Below are 18,781 nucleotides of genomic sequence, written 5' to 3'. Positions count from 1 at the left end.
AAATAAGTTATTTTTGGATTGAAATCAAAGCCAGGGCTAACAGCCGGGCCATTGCCATCTTTAAATACCTTCACAAACGAAAAGCTAGCCAGCTAGCTAGGTTCAAGCGCGCAAAAACAAGATAAAGCTCGCTATTGGTTCTAAATTAGTGACTTATGCTTAGGCCATCAACAGACGGCCTTGAGGCGTCATACAATTGTCCCACCTATTACAAGACAATTTGTGATTGGTTGATTCTACTGTCATTCCAAAATGCTGCTCCAACTGAAGTCAATGTATATGACGTCGGCTGCCGCCCTCTATTCAAAGCCTAAGGGCCTAGCCAATGAACATTGAACACAGCTGGATAGTTTCTATCAAGACACTGCAAAAAAAAATTCTGATTGAATTTTTTTCTCTTGGATATTAACCCCTTCTTTTTCCAACACAAACCTAAGAAATTCAATAGAAATATCATTACAATTAAGACAACAGGAAAAAGAACCAGGCAAGCCTAGTTTGGCTGGCCCACAATTAGAAGGAATGAATGATGTTGCCTTCATTAGATTCAAACCAGGGTCTCCTATGTGACAGGCTATGCCTTTAACCACTATGCCACTAAGCTATACCTGTGCATATAGCCCCACGACATTAAATTCTATCAATATAGGTGACAATAATTAACTTTTTTTGTCAAGTGAAAAGACGAGAGAATTGTGAAAACCCTCCTCTTTTACTGCACAGGAGGGTGTGATCTATGTTACCCCATAAAGCATGCTGTCACGATGCAAGGAGGGAGACCGAGGCAAACGCAAAGATTGAGGAAACAAGAGAGAAACAAAATGGAGTGCTATGCATTACAAAATACTGTCATGGAGTCAGGACCACCGAAACGTGACACACACAATGACCGACAAGGACAGGGAGAAAATGGCTGAACTAAAGACACAGACTAACAAGCAGAACAGAAACAGGTGGGGACTAAACACAGGTGAAAGGAATAGACTGATTAACTGAAACAAGAACAGGAAAGACCATACAAGGACAAGACGAGCCAAGGACAACCAGAAAACACGAAGCGGAACAGTCCCATCAGGCTGGGACCGTTACACATGCACGGATGAATACTTTGAAAATCCACAAGAAATAGTCACAATATAACTGTGAACAGTTTTATTTTAGGCTTACTATAACATAGCTACTGAAGGTTGTAGCCAAGTTTTTGTATATCCTGAACAAATCCTAATGCATAATTTGTTAATACTGTGGTGAGGCTCAAACACCAGTCTTTTGCATGAAAGTCTGCATCTAACCACTACGCTATTTAACAAGGGGTAGTCAGTCACTCACTCACTTACTCAGAAACGTTAGTCAGTTTAACACAATGCTTAATGTTGTCTAGCGAAATATTCCAACTTGTCGTGATGTTAAAGTGTGACAAAATCATCTAATGTCGAGACAAAATATATAGAGATTTGAATCTATCCTTAGGCACTCTCTGAGGGCGTGGGGGCCCTGACTGTTTCCCACTGATAAAATTATATACATGGTGTGCAAGTTCAGTGGAGTGTGCCACTATAATGTAGATAGGTTAGATGAGGGGAAATGTGCTTGTTGTTTAGGAGAAATACAAGCACTATTCAATGTATTATCATTGTTGTGCAAATGGTTGAGAGATTATTAAATTCTGAGTGCAAATATCTTTATTTGTACTTCCAGAAACAGTAATGGAGAACCCATTGTGCTGAGCACTACTAAAGCTAGTTTGGGCTGGCTAACATTAGCAGTAATTTAACACGTTCTGTGTCATTGCCCACCACGTGATAATAAGAATGCATCTACTAGGGAAATCCCTCTATATCATTGGAATTAAGCTGTGCTTATCTTCAGCTGGGAAACATTGGCTCCTGCCATTCATGTGCATGTTACTTTGACAGGTACCACCTACCTGAGCATTGTTGCAGACCATGTGCACCCTTTCATTGCAATGATATTTCCTGATGTCATTGGCGTCTTTCAACAGGATAATGCGCCCTGCCACAAAGCAAAAATGGTTCAGGTATGGTTTGAGTTCCATGTGCTGACTTGGCCACCAAATTCCCCAGATCTCAATCCGATTGAGCAGCTGTGGGTTGTGCTGGACAAACAGGTCCGATCCATGGAGGCCCCACCTCGTAACTTACAGGACTTAAAGGACCTGCTGCTAACGTCTTGGTGCCAGACACCACAGCATACCTTCAGAGGTCTAGTGGAGTCCATGCCTCGACGGGTCAATATTATGCAGGTGGTCATAATGTTATGGCTGATCGGTGTATACAGTCATTATACCCACTTTAACTTAACGTATAATATTGTTAGATTTGCTAACCTATTTCAGGACAGACATTTTGAATGTATTTAAAAAAAAATTATTATTACAGCGAAATAATGTACATGCTTTAAATTTGATTAATAACTAAACAGGGAGTGCATGATTTGGGATTACAAAGGTGCTGGAACTTTTTTTCCCTCAAATTTTTATCCAAATCTGTAATTTAGACCAGGGTGTTGAGCTTTGCCAGTTTGGGGTTTGGACCTGAAGAGAGGATTGGGACATCAGTTAAGAGAAATGGACAAATTACATTACACCAAAGAGACCTCAGGTAATTAATGGTTATAGTTTTACATACAGTGTCTCTCAAAAGTATTCACCCTGTTTTGACTTTTCCTCATTTTATTGTTTTACAACATGAAATCAAAATTGATTTAATTGGTTTTGCCACTGATGAACACAACAACAATCCATCATGTCAGAAAGAAAAATGAAATCTAGAGACTGTTCCAAATTAATTACAAATATAAAACAGAAATTAATTAATTTCATAAGTATTCTCCCCCTTTTCTCAATATTTGGGAGAGGTATCTTTGGCAACAATTACAGCCATGAGTGTATTTGGATCACTATCAGCTTTGCACATCTGGACACATTCTTTTGTGCAAAATTGCTCAAGCTCCATGAAACTGGATGGGGACCTTTTGTGAAAAGCAATTCACAAAGGTCAACAATCAGCTCCTGAGAAATGTTGGTCGGGCAGGACCTTTTTTCTCTACATTATATTTATAAAAAGTCTACACACATCTAAAAATGCCAGGTTAAAATGCCAGGTTTTTGTGATGTAAAAGAATGAGACAAAGATAAATCATGTCAGAACTTTTTCCACTTTTAATGTGACCTATAATGTGAACAATTCAATTGAAAAACATACTGAAATGTTTGAGGTGGAAAAATGAAAAATAAAATCCTTACAATAACCTGGTTACATAAGTGTGCACACCCTCTTATAACTGGGGATGTGGCTGTGTTCAGAATTAACCAATCACTTTCAAACCCATGTTAAATAGAAGTCATTACACAACTGCCATAATTTAAAGTGACTCTGATTAATCACAAATAAAGTTCAGGTGTTCAAGTAGGATTTTCCAGACATTTTCTTAGTTGCATCTCAGAGCAAAAGTCATCGTCTGCAGAGAGCTTCCAAAGCATCAGAGGGATCTCATTGTTGAAAGATATCAGTCAAGTGAAGGGTACAAAATAATTTCCAAAGCATTAGATGTACCATGGAACACAGTGAATACAGTCATCATCAAGTGGAGAAAATATGGCACAACAGAGACATTACCAAGAACTGGACATCCCTCCAAAATTGATGAAAAGACGAGAAGAAAACTGGTCAGGGAGGATTCCAAGAGGCCTACAGAAACATTAAAGGAACTGCAGGAATTTCTGGCAAGTACTGGCTGTGTGCTACATGTGACAACAATCTCCCGTATTCTTCATATGAATGGGTTATGGGGTTGGGTGGCAAGACGGAGGCCTTTTCTTACAAAGGAAAACATCCAAGCCTGTCTGAAGTTTGCAAAAACAAACATCAAGTCCCCCTAAAGCATGTGGGAAAATGTGTTATGGTCTGATGGAGGTCATTATGAACAGTTCCAAATACCAGGCAATTTTGGCACAAAACCTTCATGCGTCCGTTAGAAAGCTGAAGCATGACAACGACCCAAAGAACACATCCAAATGCACCAGACCTGAATCTAATTCAGGGTGATATGAAGAGGGCTGTGCACAGGAGATTGCAATCTGACATATTTTGAGCGCTTTTGCAAAGAAGAGTGGGCAAATATTGCCACATCAAGATCTGTCATGCTAATAGACTCATACCCAAAAAGACTAAGATGCTGTAATAAAATCAAAAAGGTGCTTCAACAAAGTATTACTTTAAGGGTGTGCACTCTTAATACAACCAGGTTATTGTGAGTTTCTTCTTTTTTATTTTCCCCCTCAAATATTTAGTTTGTTTTCCAATTGAAATGTTCACATTATAGGTCACATTAAAGGTGGAAAAGGTTTTGATATGATTTATCTTTGTCTCATTCTTTTACATCACAAGAGTCTGCCATTTTAACAGGGGTGTGTAGACTCTTTAAATCCACTGTAAATCACCAAATAATTACTAGTTAGCTTATTATTTTGTCTTCTAAATCTCCAAGAGGATATGACCACTGGTGGCTGTAGGACACCAAGATACTGTAATTAAACAAGATCTCTCCACCAGCGGTCTTGACTCACATTTGTGGATAGTGGAATGTTAGTGCCCCTTTTGTATTAATACAAATTCATATTTTATGTTTACTTGAGTGTCTTTAGAGATCGTTGTTCACCTTTATTATGCTGCAAATACAAATATTAAGACAACATTAACAAACATGTCCATCATTTTGTCCAGCCTTGAAACATATCCAAGCTGTTCAAGGGCCTGTCCTGAAGGGCTAATGTTTAGGCTACAACGTGGGTAGTGTAGCTCAGGCTGAGGCCTGTTAACTATCATTTATTTTATAAACTTGAGGCCTACTTGATCATGTCAGGATGTCTCTCTAGTAACTACCCTCTCACACAGGTACACCCACACACACACACACACACACGTTGACACCTTCATCCTTGTCTCCTCGCCGGAACACCTTGGGAAAGAAAAGAGTCGGGGGGCATGACCTCTGGCTTTTTGGTTTATTGGGAGGGATACAGGGTGCCACAACACAAGGAGATATTACCAGAATGTGGACCAGCAATTATCAAAAAGTATATTAGACATTTATCAAAGTATATTAGACCTAGAACTCAATTAAATGAGATTTATTGAAATAAAAAAAGTGCTGTCCATCACAGTCTAACTACATAAACCTATGCAATTACATTTTGATTTGTTATAGTGCTAATTTACACAATTAATTAAAATTCCCCAATTTCATCAATATAGAATATGTATCAAGACCCAAGACTTACAAACTAGTGACAAATTGAAGGAAAACTCTGGGGGGGGGGGGGGGGGGGGGGGGGTGAAACATTTCTTCCTGATGGGAGAGGTCTCATCCAGGATGACAATGCCCCCATCCACAGGGCAAAAGTGGTCACTGAGTGGTTTGATGAGTGTGAAAATTATGTGAATCATATGCTGTTGGTCTTCAGTCACCAGATCTCAAACCAAATGAACACCTACACTTTGGACTAAAGTGTTAGACAGCGCTCTCCACCACCATCATCAAAACACCAAATGAGGGAATATCATTCAGAAGAATCTGAGTTCCACAGATTCGTAGAATTTATGCCAAGGTGCATTAGAGCTGTTCTGGTGGCTCGTGGTGGCCCAAAACCTTACTCAGAAACTATTTGTTTTTCCTTTAATTTGTAACCCATCTGTACATCATGACAACCACAGTATTTGTGTGGTTTACTGTATTTGACTGTATAGCATATAAACTGTCCAAAAAGGTATAGTATATCTGCAGAAAGTTAACTGATTTCACATACACCCATTTAGTAGTTCGGATACAAGTATCATGCTTCATGGGAAATGTTAAATTTGTCCTCATTAGTATAGCTGAGGATCAGAACGTTACTTGGAAAGACACAAACTATTTGTCAATGTCAGCCTTACTGCAAAGAACAAGTTAGACTAAATATAATATTGGGAGATATGGCTAATTATTAATAAACTTTTAAGTGAGAAAACCTCAATTGTAGTGAACACAAACATAAATGTTCTTGTGCTCCTCCCAGTAGTGTAGCTCATCGGCAAAGCTCCAGGAACAGACCAGGTCTTTACAGTTCTTGACTGTGTGGACTGCACAAGAACCTGGCAGTTGCTCAAACAGGAGCTCGGCAGTACCCACTATGGAGATTTTCTTCTGACCCTGGATCAACTCCTCGATCTGGGCCTTGTTCAGAGGTTCAGGAGAGGCACTGTAGGACACCATGATGTTCATCTTATCGTCTGTTGCTTGCACTTGAAAGCGGCTTTTCCCAGTGGAGCACTGAAAGTCTTTCTTGTTGGCGAACAGGCCCGAAGGGGAGCTGAATACACGGACTGACCAGCCCACCCAGTCATACTTTGTTTTCAGCTTCTCAAGAAGGGCATCAGCCAGCTGCTTGTTGTTCAGGTCAGAGTTTTCCCTAACCAACTTCCGGGAATCCTGTTCAGCCTGCTTGGGGAAGCTGGTGATGCAATCCTCAATGACAGCATTCATTTTTAGCTGTACCTCCTTCATCTTCTCTCCCCATTCTTGGAGAAGCTTTTCTTCATCATCACACTCCTTGAGAGCAGTGTAGCCCATTAGAGCAATGAGGCCTATGCAAAAGAGTTTCTTCAACCTGGCACAGAAGTCTTCCATTGCACGTCTACTTTTTTCCTCATAGTTTAGCGTGATCTCCAATACTGACTCTCCAGAAAAGTTGTCTCCTGTCACAGCACTGTAGAGGGTGTGCAGGTTTTTGTCACCACCTGATTTGACAAAATGCTCCAAGAAAAGCTTCTTCTTGACCTCACGGAACTTGGGTTTGGCATTGAGGATGTCCATGTACTTGCGAAACTGGTTGGAGATGTTCTCCTCCACAGAAAAGTAGGCAGCATCCGCTCCGCTCTTCTTGATCTCCTCATTAATCCTCTGCATCTCCTCTGAAATCTCCTCCAAGCGTTCACGAACCTTCTGGAACTGCTCTTTCATAAACACTGCTTCCTTGCTCTCCACATTGTCTAGGGCTAATTTTACAATAGGAGCAGCTATGGCGAAAACAGGGAAGAGGTCACCGGCGATACTAGCTACCACCTCAGCTCCCTGTTCAAAAACTTCCATTACAGTCTCTACCACATTCTTCTTATCTGCTACAAACTTCTGTAGCTGGCCGGCCATCTTAGCTGGTGTTGTTCTGATTCAGTGCAAAACAAAATGAAAGAAAAATCTGAAAATAGAGCATAAGGAGATGGTCATGGGACATTACAGACTCTTTGGCCTATAGAATAACCTGACTTTTGACACTTAACTAAAGTATTAATCTTAAAAGTTAGTCATAGATATTTGACTACCTCCCTCCCTATTAGTTTCTGAACTTACAAGGAGCTGTACCATGGGGTTTTCCGGTATTGTTGGGCTGTGGCCTTCCTCTGGTGTCCTCACAGTGAGAGCTGATAATGAAAGAGAGGGAGGGAATATGTTTCAGTACTAATGCAAAGCCTGCTGGGATTACAGCAGGACACACCCAGTGAGCAATGAGGCAACAATGTAAAGGGAATTCATCAGTGAGAGAAGACGCATAGGGGTAGATACTCTACGAAGTTTCAAATGTGTTTTTTGAGGCATTGTTTTAATCGATTTATGTAATACAATTGTTTTGAATATGTATGCTGCATTTTCTGTATTCCTCACAAATACAAGTAGGTTTTATATTACATTACCAAACAGTCCCTATTTATTAGTGTTCCTAATTAGAAATATGGTTCTTCGCTTGTCCTGTGTCCGATAACAGGACAAGTCAAGTGCTATACAATGTTTAGTGGCACAATGTTTCACACCTTTGTGTGATTGTTCTTAAACAGTTTTTGCTTGGTGTGACACTATATCATTTGGTGTGACAGTCAGAATTGTGACCCAAAAAAGGCTTTGTTAGTGATAAATCATAGAAATCTCAATGGAACACAAGTAAAATGGCACAAGCATAATGATAGATTTATAACAGGGTTTGTCAGAATTAATCTAAAATATATTGAAAGATTGAGAACAGATTTCTGACTGCAATGATTTGGAAAAATAATACAAAATGTGATGAACTTTCACTAGGAAATGCTGGATATCAAGATAGTAATTATAAAGAATTATGATAAAGTGAGTTTCTTAGGAAAAGTACAACCCATTTTAATTTCAGATACAATCATTTTCATGTCACACCAAACAACAATTTTAGGCACTAATACAACAAATTGGTGAATAAATTCAGATTCCAATACAAAAACCTAAAGACCATATATATTTATGGAAATCTACCAGACAGTATAGCCTAACACAATTCAATAATTGTAACGCCTAATATTTGAAGAAAATGTTAGTTTATTTATGTCAACCACCCATGTATATATACACATACACATGCTGGTCCTTCTATTACCACCACCACACCCACCAAGGTTCCTTTCTCAGAAAGTCCAATAAATGCCACAGCGGGTGTGGGCAGTGATTAAGTGTCTGCAAGGGTTAAACTCGCTGAGCAGGAGTGCTTTTTTTTCCACGGAAACTGCAGTAACCACAGCAACAAGACAATGGAAACTATTCTGTCAGCATCTCAGTCTGCCTTTCTCTGCTGTTGAGCTGAGGTCTGTACCAAGGAGTTACAGATTAGCGCAGAGATAGACCTCATTTCTCAACCCGACCATCTACAGCTGTCAGGAAAGGCACAGTCTGTAAGACTACAGAGTGCAGAGAATTCTATTAAATACAGTACAACAATCTGAACAAAGCAATCATAAGAGCTTTCAACTTTTATAGAAATCATCATCAGTGTAATTCATTACAATTAAAAAGCCTGCATACTAAATATAGGCAGCTTATCTGACATTGATGTATCGTCCTCACGTTTTGATAAAAACAGAGGTTGCATACGGGTTTAAAAATGAACAGACCTCACATGATACACAATCTGCATTAGAAGCTAGTTCAAAGATGGAAGTGAAATGGCATGCATTAAGATTGAAGAACATCCATCTGATTTGATTTAGCCGTCCACACTGCCATACTAAAAACTAGACATTTCACTCTCCACTGAAACCTCCCAGGGGTGGTATCATAGTCTGAGTGTATGTGAAGTACTTCTAGCTCTAAAGCAGACACATTCTCCAGGGTAAATGGAGGGGAGACTACATTTTCAGACGTATAAGAATTAGACACCTCCACAAACTCAAAGGAACAATATCTTGTATGTACAATAACAGACTGACATTAGTTAATTTAAAAAAAATGTAAACCTCCAATTTTGGGTTCTATGTGTAATATTTTGTTGTTCATTATCAATATCATACCACAGTTGGCCATGAAATTCCAAGTTTGAAATCGTGGGGGTTTGATCACACGGGGAACATACGTGACATTGTAACCTAGAGTATTTTCAGGGCCCTATTTTGACTCCACTGTGCCACTTGAACAACCATTGCCTAAAAAAGTATAAGTAATTTCTTCATAACTGATCCACTTGCATATCAACATCCGGCTATCGAGACTGATATGTGCTTTTTTAAAATATTCTCCTAAATTGTTTTCAAGCTGCAAAAAGTAATGACAACATTGAGATGCCCTAACAATTGGCTATATGACCATTTATGAGTTTTGTAATTTTGAGGGAAGTGGCTAAATTACCATATGACAGAAATTGCCATTATGGGCTGCATAACAAATGGATATACGGAAGGATGCAAGCCGAGAAGCAAAAATCACATTACCGTGTTTGTTAAGAGCGGTTCATGTGCGCACTTATGGGAAATGTATCGATTTGCTTGTTCATCAAGGGCTCTAATTGCTTTATTTCAGCATCTTGTTTAACTCCCTATACAGTTAACATGCCTTGTGTATTAATACGATATGTCTTTGCAACATTGTGGCAATTGATTATTTAGCACGGTTGCCACTGCACAGATACTTGATCGTGAAAATGTAATTATTGAAACTCTTCTAAAAGGCCTGCACATTCCGTAGGAAACAGTCGCCCAACTGAGAACTGTTTTGACAGAACGTACGTAGGCCTACGTTGCGCACACCCCATTCTGTGTTTAGCGCATACATTCAGTAAATAATGACATTGTACACATTATGTCGACTGATCTAAAAAAATATATGAACATCTCTAGAAGACGAAGACCTTCAGAAATCGAATGCGACAAATGTAAAATATTGTACTGCATTTTGTTAACAACAAAAACCTCACCTTTTGTTTCGCTGTAGTTTTTCGGCTAAAGTTTCAGGAAGAAACTTGTTCCATTCTGTTTTCCCCTTCCTATTGGTCATAAGGTTCTCATATTACAGTCGAAGTGACACACCCACTGAAATACCTAAACTTGGGTGGTGTTTGGACAAGATGTTAAAAAAATTAAAGCGTATTTTCCTGGTCTACGTGGAAACTAGAAGACTTATTACATTTAATGTCGATTCATTTTTAGATCGTGTGTTATAATTCTTTTATAAACAATAAACTGTCACGTACTACAATAATCATTCTTTGTGACCACATCTACTTGGTGATGTCTTATTATGTGGACGACTATTTCTACTGGTTTCGAGAGTCATAAAATATGTTTAATGACTCATTCATTTAAATTATACGTCTGAATTAATGGTTGGAAGCAAAGAAGCACGCTAGGATTAATGCTACATGTCCAACAGGTAATTTAGGAAAGAGAATACATGTTAATAACGGTTGATACCATCCAGATTGAGCAGCGTTTTAACCATAGTTATCTTTGTTTTGACATTCTTCGTTTCCTTCATCACACTCACGTTGATTTTGTAATAACCTTAACAATGTCATGCTGTTATAATATATTCAATATTGAGGGCTTCTTGGATAGCCTACTCGTTGTTACTAAGCATTTATAACCAAACAATAGAAATCAGTGAGTCTCCTCAGGTTAACCCTTCATTCACACATAAGCGGTAAACCGCTAGTGACAACCGGAGGCAGCTGACATTGTCCCCGCCTTTGCTGGTTTAACCAATCAGTTACTTACTTTAAGCTGGGAAAAGTAGCCTATTGCGTTCAAGGAAAAGGCGGGCTCAACATAAACAAAACAGAGTTGTTATCTACGTTCATTAAAATGAAACTCACTAACTCACTAAAGAACTTCTGCTTTCAACAACGGCATGCCGCTTATGAGTGAATGAGGGGTAAGAGTAGCCTAACCACTGTGTAAAGGTAGTAATAGTAGTCAGTAGTAGTCACTGCCTACAGTTCTTGAGATAAAGAAAGTTACTGCCTATAGAAATGTGGACTCAAACCTAAAGAGGCAGTAATGAGCAAACATAAAAATGACTAGTAGGGTAAGATGGGGTAAAAATAACCCCCATGAACATTGTCTACGTGGTACAATCAAATTTAAATTGTTGGGGGAAAAGGTAGGCAAATAAACTAAGGCAAACAAATGGATGCAATTTATATATTTTTTTATATATTTAATCAAATGTTGTTTTTAGAAAATGTTTTGTACTTTTTTTGTACTTTTTTAAAAACTTTTTTAGTTAAGCAAGATCAGTGGCAGCCAGGAAAAGTGTTGGGCAAAAAATGTGGTCATACCTTGTGGGATTTTTGTGAATTACATGTGGGGGGCATTTTACCCCAGGGGGCTAGAGGCCCCCCACTACCCTATACCTCACAGTTAATGTTTCAAATAATATCTTCTACTGAACTTATCTGATTGGCTGAGATATTCCCTGTTTAAAGTTTCTTGCCGGCCATCTATCAGTTTGCATTGACTTGTAATCTTGTTATACTCTAATGTTGTTATATACTAATATTGTATAGAGGCAGGGAACTATACAGTGGCCCTTTTAGTTTTTTTTTTAAAACACTACATTTAGTGCAGTAAATTTCTTAACCACGTACTGCATGGTTAAGAAATGCAGTACATTTCTTAACCAATAAAAATGCCAATAATTTAGCAAACCATCATAAATGCAGCCAGATTTGCCTGTCATTAAGGTCATTTGTATAACAACTAATTCAGGTACATATCTCATTGTGTGTGAAATGCTTTTATGAAAGGCAACTGTTTCCCTCTCCCATCATTTACAATATGTTAGAAGAAACAAAACACCTCTATTCCACTATCCCAACCCTAACCTATTTGCATATATTATGCAAATATTGATGGTTTACAGATAGATGATGTCTGCTGGCTCATCTACCCTTCGTTTTGTGTTGGAGCTGTCCAGAGCGCTTAACTGGATTTTTTTTTAACATCGAGAGGATGCATTCATGTTGTGAATCGTGTTTACCTGCCACTAGTTTATGAATCCTGCCTAACAATGTGTTAGTAGGCTACAGATCCATTAGCAAAATGGATGCACTGTTCCACGTTGTCGGAAGTTGGAATATCTTTCCTGAACTGCATCCTATAACCCTGTCTCCCTCCAAAAACCTATCGAACGAAAAGACCACTGGCACCTCCCCAGTGCAGAATTAACAAACAAATTCCATGTTATGCATAAATAACAGATCTCCCCTGATGAACGTTGTAGATAATCATCTCATTTGCATTTAGTAAAGATACAAGTACTGGGTTGAGGCCAACCATCCATCAGGGAAGGTAATGTTTACAGGCCCCCACCTGAACCCAATTCTAACCACATTACAGACTTAACATCACTGGACAATACCTTGACACAAGCTTAGGTGAGATTCAGTGTTGGATCAAATGCCTGCACACCCTGCAGCTATGGCTGATATGTGTTTTATACTGTAGCATAATGTCGCCGTTATTGTACGTGGTGCCTTGATCAAGAGCACAGTGTTAGGAGATGGTAGAACTATGGGATCAGAGACAAGCAATGTTCTATTTAGATTAACGTGGGATGCAAATAGACGCTGTGGGTTATTGTGGTAAGATGAGGACTGAATATCAATGCTGTGACACCCTGTTGTTGTTGACTGACTTGGAAAAGACAGCTCCTGCAGTTAAGTCAAGCATTGTCCATAGTTTACAATAAAACCCACTGGGTCTTCATAATGGACTGTTTTTTAATCAGAAAAGTATGTTTTTAGTTTGAGGTGCTGAATCACGGTGTTGTCATATTGACATCAATGATAGTACCCCTAATTCCTCTGTTGTTCCAAGAGGTTTTAAGCATTCTGATTTGTTGATCTGTTAAATGTGTTTACATCGTTAGAACTTTGTGACGCATTCTATTCATTTTGAATCGCCACTGTCTATATTCTCAGTCATCCTTTTAGTTTTTGAGTATTTGTCATAGGTGGTTCACTTGTATGCATGGTGTATTTTAGTGCGTTCAGGTCTATCTGCAAATTGATTTAGTGTATGCAAACCGTGATTGAGATCAATGGTGTACATGTAAGCAGCCACTGGGGTGGCAGCAGGCTGTAGGCAAATGAGGCCTACAAAAGTGCCTAAAAAAGAGAAAACATTATTTTAGGAATGCCTTAAACAGGAAAAAAATACTGGCCATAGAACTATAGACATTTTCACATTCAACATAGGATTGCATATTTTCCTGACAACTTGCCCATGTGACATTAGGTGAAGCTTCTGTGCACACGGCTCCACCGCTTTGCCATAAGCAGCTTCTGGTCTGGAATCTTTAAGATTCTCTTTGAGGTCCTGGAGGTTCAGAGAGGACTGACCACGCCCCAGTGACAACTATCTCTTATAGCCCCATTATGGAGTGCTGGAACAGGGTGTACACCTTATGTTATATGCAAATCTTGTAATCTAATTTTGTTAACTTTTTATTTTTGCACTTTATTTATGTCCTTGTTTTATGGTGGATTGCATGAGTATTCAAACCTTTTCAAACTTAAAATGTTATGTCCCTTAGCTTCCCAAGTGTGATTGAAGTTCATTGAATTACATTTTGTATTGTCAACATCTCCACAAAACATCTTGAAATGTGAAAGTGGAAATGTAAATGTAACTGCCTGGATTAAAGCAGCGTGAAGGAGGATTTCCTCTTGTATCTTTCCTGTGGTTTTCTATGTACTATTTATTTTCATCTGAAAAACGACTCAGTCTTTGCCGATGTCAACCAAACCAATTCCATAATGCAGCCAACACCGTGCATGAAAATATATAATGTAAAATGTTTACTCCTTTGATTGTTTTCTTTTTTTGCTGAATTGTCAAAACACAACCCTTCCTTGTCTTTGTGTGCCTAAACCTAGCAATATATGATTTTTACAGATCTATAACAATACAGAAATCTGCAATGATTTACGCTAGAAACAAGATGTAAAAAGCCTAAAGAAGACACAACTGATTCACGTATATTTTTAGTTGAACTTTGACCTTAGAAACGGTCAAATTATTTGGATTAAAACAATTATTAAAAATGCGTGAAAATTGCTAACTATTGATTTTTATCCCTTTTTGTAAACAGGAATAACCATAAATAGTGGTGTTAGATTAATTATTATAACTAAATGTATGTGGCAGTGGAATAAAATCTAGGGACATCATAAATATTTTTATAGTTGTAGTCATTAAATAGCCTACCTAAATGATTTCAAGAGTGTTGTTATACTACGTAGAATTGCAGGAAATAACTAGGTCCCTCAATTTATAATGTGAAAAAGGGGCCATGGGGAGAAAAGACTGGGAACCCCTTGAGGCCCTCTAAATGTATGATTCCATGATACTGCACATTTCCTTAGCTGTGCATATACAATGTTACATTTCTTATTTACAGCTGTGTAAAGATGACCAGGGTTAACAATATCCTTTATATTGTGATTTATTATGAATGAAAAAGACAATGAAAATATAAAATGATAGCTGTAAAACCATGTAAAATGTTTCAGCATTCATAGATGTTGTAAAGCCATTATAGCAGGCATTTCTATAGCTCTGGATGGCTCTGTATCTATCAACTGCAATTTCAAAAGGAGATTATGCCCTCAGTATATTGAAAGGATAAAGAATATTTTGCAGTAGATTACATAACACGTTATTATTCCATCGGATGGGGCTAGCTTATAATATATTCTTGAAGATGCATAAGAAATGCAAATTGGTATGAAGAAGTACTAAGTTGTCACAATGTGTTGTTGAGTGACATGTCCCCAACTTGATATGTAAATTATAACATACATTCTTTATACTATTTTAATAATCCTGATTGTTTAAACTTGAAAGACAAATAGACTGATGAACAAATGAGGAGACACTTCCCTCAACATTTCAGATATGACCAAAACATATATATATAAACATATATAGGCTACTCAGGATGAATACATAGGTAAGCTTTTTTGTGTTTTTCATAGTAGTAACAATCATTGGGGAAGTTGTTGCTCTCCACAACTTCCTTATAGTGGCTGATAGCATGCACCAGGTAGTTGGGGAGGCTTTTCCTTAGCATCTGAGCCACTTCTAACATGTTCCCCTTTAGTTTCTGCCTCTCGATTTCTTGTTGAATCTGACCCCTGTCAATAGGTTTAGGCTCCACACTGAAAGAGATCACCACTTTGATGTTGTTACTGGTCATCACATCAAAGTCATTAGCTCCTCCTTCACTGCCATGGTACTTTTTTCCAGCCAGCCAATTGAAAAAGAAAATGCGCTCCTTCTCCTTGAAGACCCTTATAGACCAGCTCACCCAGTCATACTTCTTAACTAGCTTGTCCAAAAGACATTTGGTGAAGTCATCGTCAACACTGCCAGGTTTCTCTTGAATCTGGCCTTCCATGTCAAGTTTGGCTTGTTCAGCGAAGTTCTCAGTGCAATCGTCTACTGCTGCTTTCATCCGGTTCTCCACATCTTCCATTCGCTCCTGCCACTTTTTGACCATTTCTTCCCCTACTACCCCTTCCTTGAGGCTTGCGTAACCCATGGCAGCAATGATTCCTACCACAAAGAGTTTCTTTAACCTAGCACAGAAATCCTCTACTGCCCTTCTACTTCTTTGTTCTGTGGCAACCACTGTCTCCAACATGGGGTCGCCAGAGGTATTCTCCCCAGTAACAGCATTATAGAGACCATCCAGGTTCATGTCGGCGTCTGTGTTCTCAAAATGGCTGAGGAACTTTTCCATCTTCTTCTCTTTAAACTTGGTCTTGGCATTTACAAAGTCCTGGAACTTCTCATACTGGCTGATCATCTGTGCCTCACGGTCAAAGTTCTGCTTATTCATGGAGGTCTTCTGTAGCTCCAGGCCGATTTGGTCGATCTCGGCCTGGATATTTTCCAGTTTCTCGTTGATCTTACTAAACTGCTCAGTCAGGTATATGGCATCTTTCCCTTCAGGGTTGCTGAGGAGTTCCGCGGAGGCTCTGAACACGGCCTCCAGGACTGGATGGAGCTGGCCCACGGTGGCTGCCAGGACCTCAGAGGCCTGTCCCATTATCTCCACCCCCTTCTCGATCTTGCCCCTGTTCTGCACTAGCCATTCTGCCACAGCACTGCTCATTTTGAGTGATCTCCCAGAGTAATCTTGTTCAAGTTGATTTTCAAAGATTCTTGGAATATGTTGATGTCTAAAAGAGAAAGCAGAATAAAACATAAAACTATTGTAAAGTTTGTTTTTTATTGCTAAGGATTATGGGTTTCAAGAAGTTTGTGTTTGAGAGTATTCGAACAATGTGACATCACAATAGCATCTAGCAAATATTAATCAGACATTTGTAGTCAAATTCAAAAATTTACTCTCAGCAACAAAACAAAATGGAGATCTTGTTAGGACATGAAAGTGTCTAGTTTCATGCCACACCTAGTGAGTTTCAGGTTTATGGTTGGACTCGATCACAGCTCATTTAGCCCTGACTGACTTCAAACCATGCATCACAGTAAATATACTCAATGTTAATGGCGATTTAGTGTAAAACCAGTCTATATATTCTCATATTATTCTGCTAACGTATAATATTGTGGAAAGTTCCGCAACACTGCCGTGCTGGCCTTTTAATTTACAAGCCTAACAATAGCCACGACCGAAAGGAAACACAGATGTCCACAACCTGGGAAAAGGGAGGTTTAGGCTACTTTGTAAACATAATTTTCTATATAAAATACACAAGAGATGAGCTCACACACATATATTGCTCCCCTGAGACAATCTCCACTACAGAAAAAAGGCACACCCAGATCTCAGGAAAGAAAATGCACCACTACACTTGTTCTGTAATAAAAAACATACTTTTTTCCCCACACACTGAAAAGTCCGTTAATCAGTGAAATGCACTTGAGCCATTGAATTTAAAGCAACTCCATTTAATTATGTAGCATTTGTCATTCCTTTTTGAATGAAAATCACAAAATACTGATTATTATCTAAGCCCATAGTCCAGGGGCATACCAGTAATTACTGCAGTGGAGTGTCAAGATCAAATTTGTCATGTTTTCTCAAGGACTCGCACTGTACTCATTTGTTTAGCTCTGTTAAATAATCTAACATCACCTTTTATTTTCGAGTTACAAATGCCACAAATAATTGCTACAGAGTTCAGCAAAGAATTACAATATTGAAGTATTTGTAGAATTCACTACTCATCACAACTTTAAGCTGGAGTTAGTCTAATCCTCAGAATAAAGAAAAGAAAAATACTTACTGAGGAATTGTCCTGGTTTACATGCCATGTCAAATAAAAATGTTGACGCAGAATATGGTAACCCGAGGGTATGATTATGAGGAAGAAAAACTAGAGAAACTATTTGGTTGCCCAACAAGAAGTATTTTGCCTTCTTTTCAATGTCACTCAGCTTTTGTGAAATCCTTTAAACATAAGGAAACTGAATAGAATCCAATAGCTACCCATTATTTTCCATTGCACTGGTATACAAATCACCCTAAAGAGCTCTTATGGAGACCACATCCATGAGTCGTGAAAACCAACAAGACCACATCCATTAACAATATAATCCCAACATCTTAAATTGCACTTGAGTTTCACCTGTTTTTTGTCAGTGCACAAACAATAAATATCTTTAAAAATCACATTGTGACTTTATTGTCACAGAGGTCCCAATTTGTCTCAAATATCTAGAAACAAACCTTCACACCCTTGTTATTAATACAAACATACCAGACACAAAAAAAGGAGCAAAATAAGAAAATAATAATAAACAAACCTCAAATAGTCCAATAAAGTATATAGTGGGAAGCAGTCCAGTTATCCAACAGCCCAGCTGTGTCTCTAAGCGCCAGCCTTCTAGCATTGGGATGTATAAGTAGACTCTCTCTCTCACTCTCTCTCTCTCTCTCTTGGTTTTTCATCCCTCCCCCTTTGAAAATCCTCCATCCCCTATGAGCATTCCAAAGGGAACCCACTCTGAGGGATGAGGGGCAGGCACTGAGACAGATAACATCCTGTAAACATTCCCCATACAAGGACACCACACAGGTTTGGAGGGTTTGTTTGTGTGCATGTAAATGTGCAAGCATGTAGAAGCAGGGAAAGCCGAGCAGCGTTTGGCCACAAACACAAAACCCTTCTTGTTGTGTCTCCACTTGAGTTACTATGGTAACCTTTTCTTTTCTTTCCTCTTTCAACTATATGCGTCCCTAAAGAGACAATTCATCTTTGAATAAGGATGAACGAACGAACATCGGAAATTAAATGTCTTTAAATTCCGATGTTTGGAAGTATTTTATCCTCTGAAAGGGATTAATTAAAGGCAGAATTGGGACATTCAGACCCAGACTCATTAATTGGGGTGAAATATGCCCTGGAGCTCTAGTGTTTTCCAGGGTCACTCCGTCACAGTGCTGAGCGGAGCTGTGAAAG

General features: G+C 38.7%; 1 protein-coding gene across 3 annotated transcripts; it reads right to left on the bottom strand.

The window, feature by feature from the left end:
• Positions 1–5,011: 5,011 nt before the first annotated feature.
• rpz4 (rapunzel 4) lies at positions 5,012–18,211 on the bottom strand. Of its 3 annotated transcripts, none has more exons than XM_034289090.1 (3): positions 18,126–18,205; positions 7,408–7,478; positions 5,012–7,255 (listed from the first exon to the last, which is right to left on the bottom strand). In XM_034289090.1, exon 3 carries the CDS (start codon positions 7,204–7,206, stop codon positions 6,031–6,033), a length of 1,176 nt encoding a protein of 391 aa, XP_034144981.1. In that variant the 5' UTR covers positions 7,207–7,255; positions 7,408–7,478; positions 18,126–18,205; the 3' UTR covers positions 5,012–6,030. The 3 variants fall into 3 exon arrangements, with proteins under 3 accessions (XP_034144981.1, XP_010862079.1, XP_028974623.1); XM_010863777.4 differs by lacking the exon at positions 18,126–18,205 and adding an exon at positions 10,262–10,403; XM_029118790.2 differs by lacking the exons at positions 5,012–7,255; positions 7,408–7,478 and adding an exon at positions 14,778–16,534 and having other exon boundaries at positions 18,126–18,211.
• Between the last annotated feature and the right edge of the window lie 570 nt (positions 18,212–18,781).

This window comes from Esox lucius, chromosome 20 (assembly GCF_011004845.1).
Source record: "Esox lucius isolate fEsoLuc1 chromosome 20, fEsoLuc1.pri, whole genome shotgun sequence".
In the NCBI taxonomy this organism is placed as follows: domain Eukaryota; kingdom Metazoa; phylum Chordata; class Actinopteri; order Esociformes; family Esocidae; genus Esox; species Esox lucius.
Note: the sequence above shows the minus strand (reverse complement) of the source record. Positions and strands in the feature narration are given on the sequence as shown.

Excerpts from the sequence above, each read along its gene's own strand:
- rpz4 (XM_029118790.2), bottom strand. The coding sequence starts at position 16,467 with ATGAGCAGTGCTGTGGCAGAATGGCTAGTGCAGAACAGGGGCAAGATC.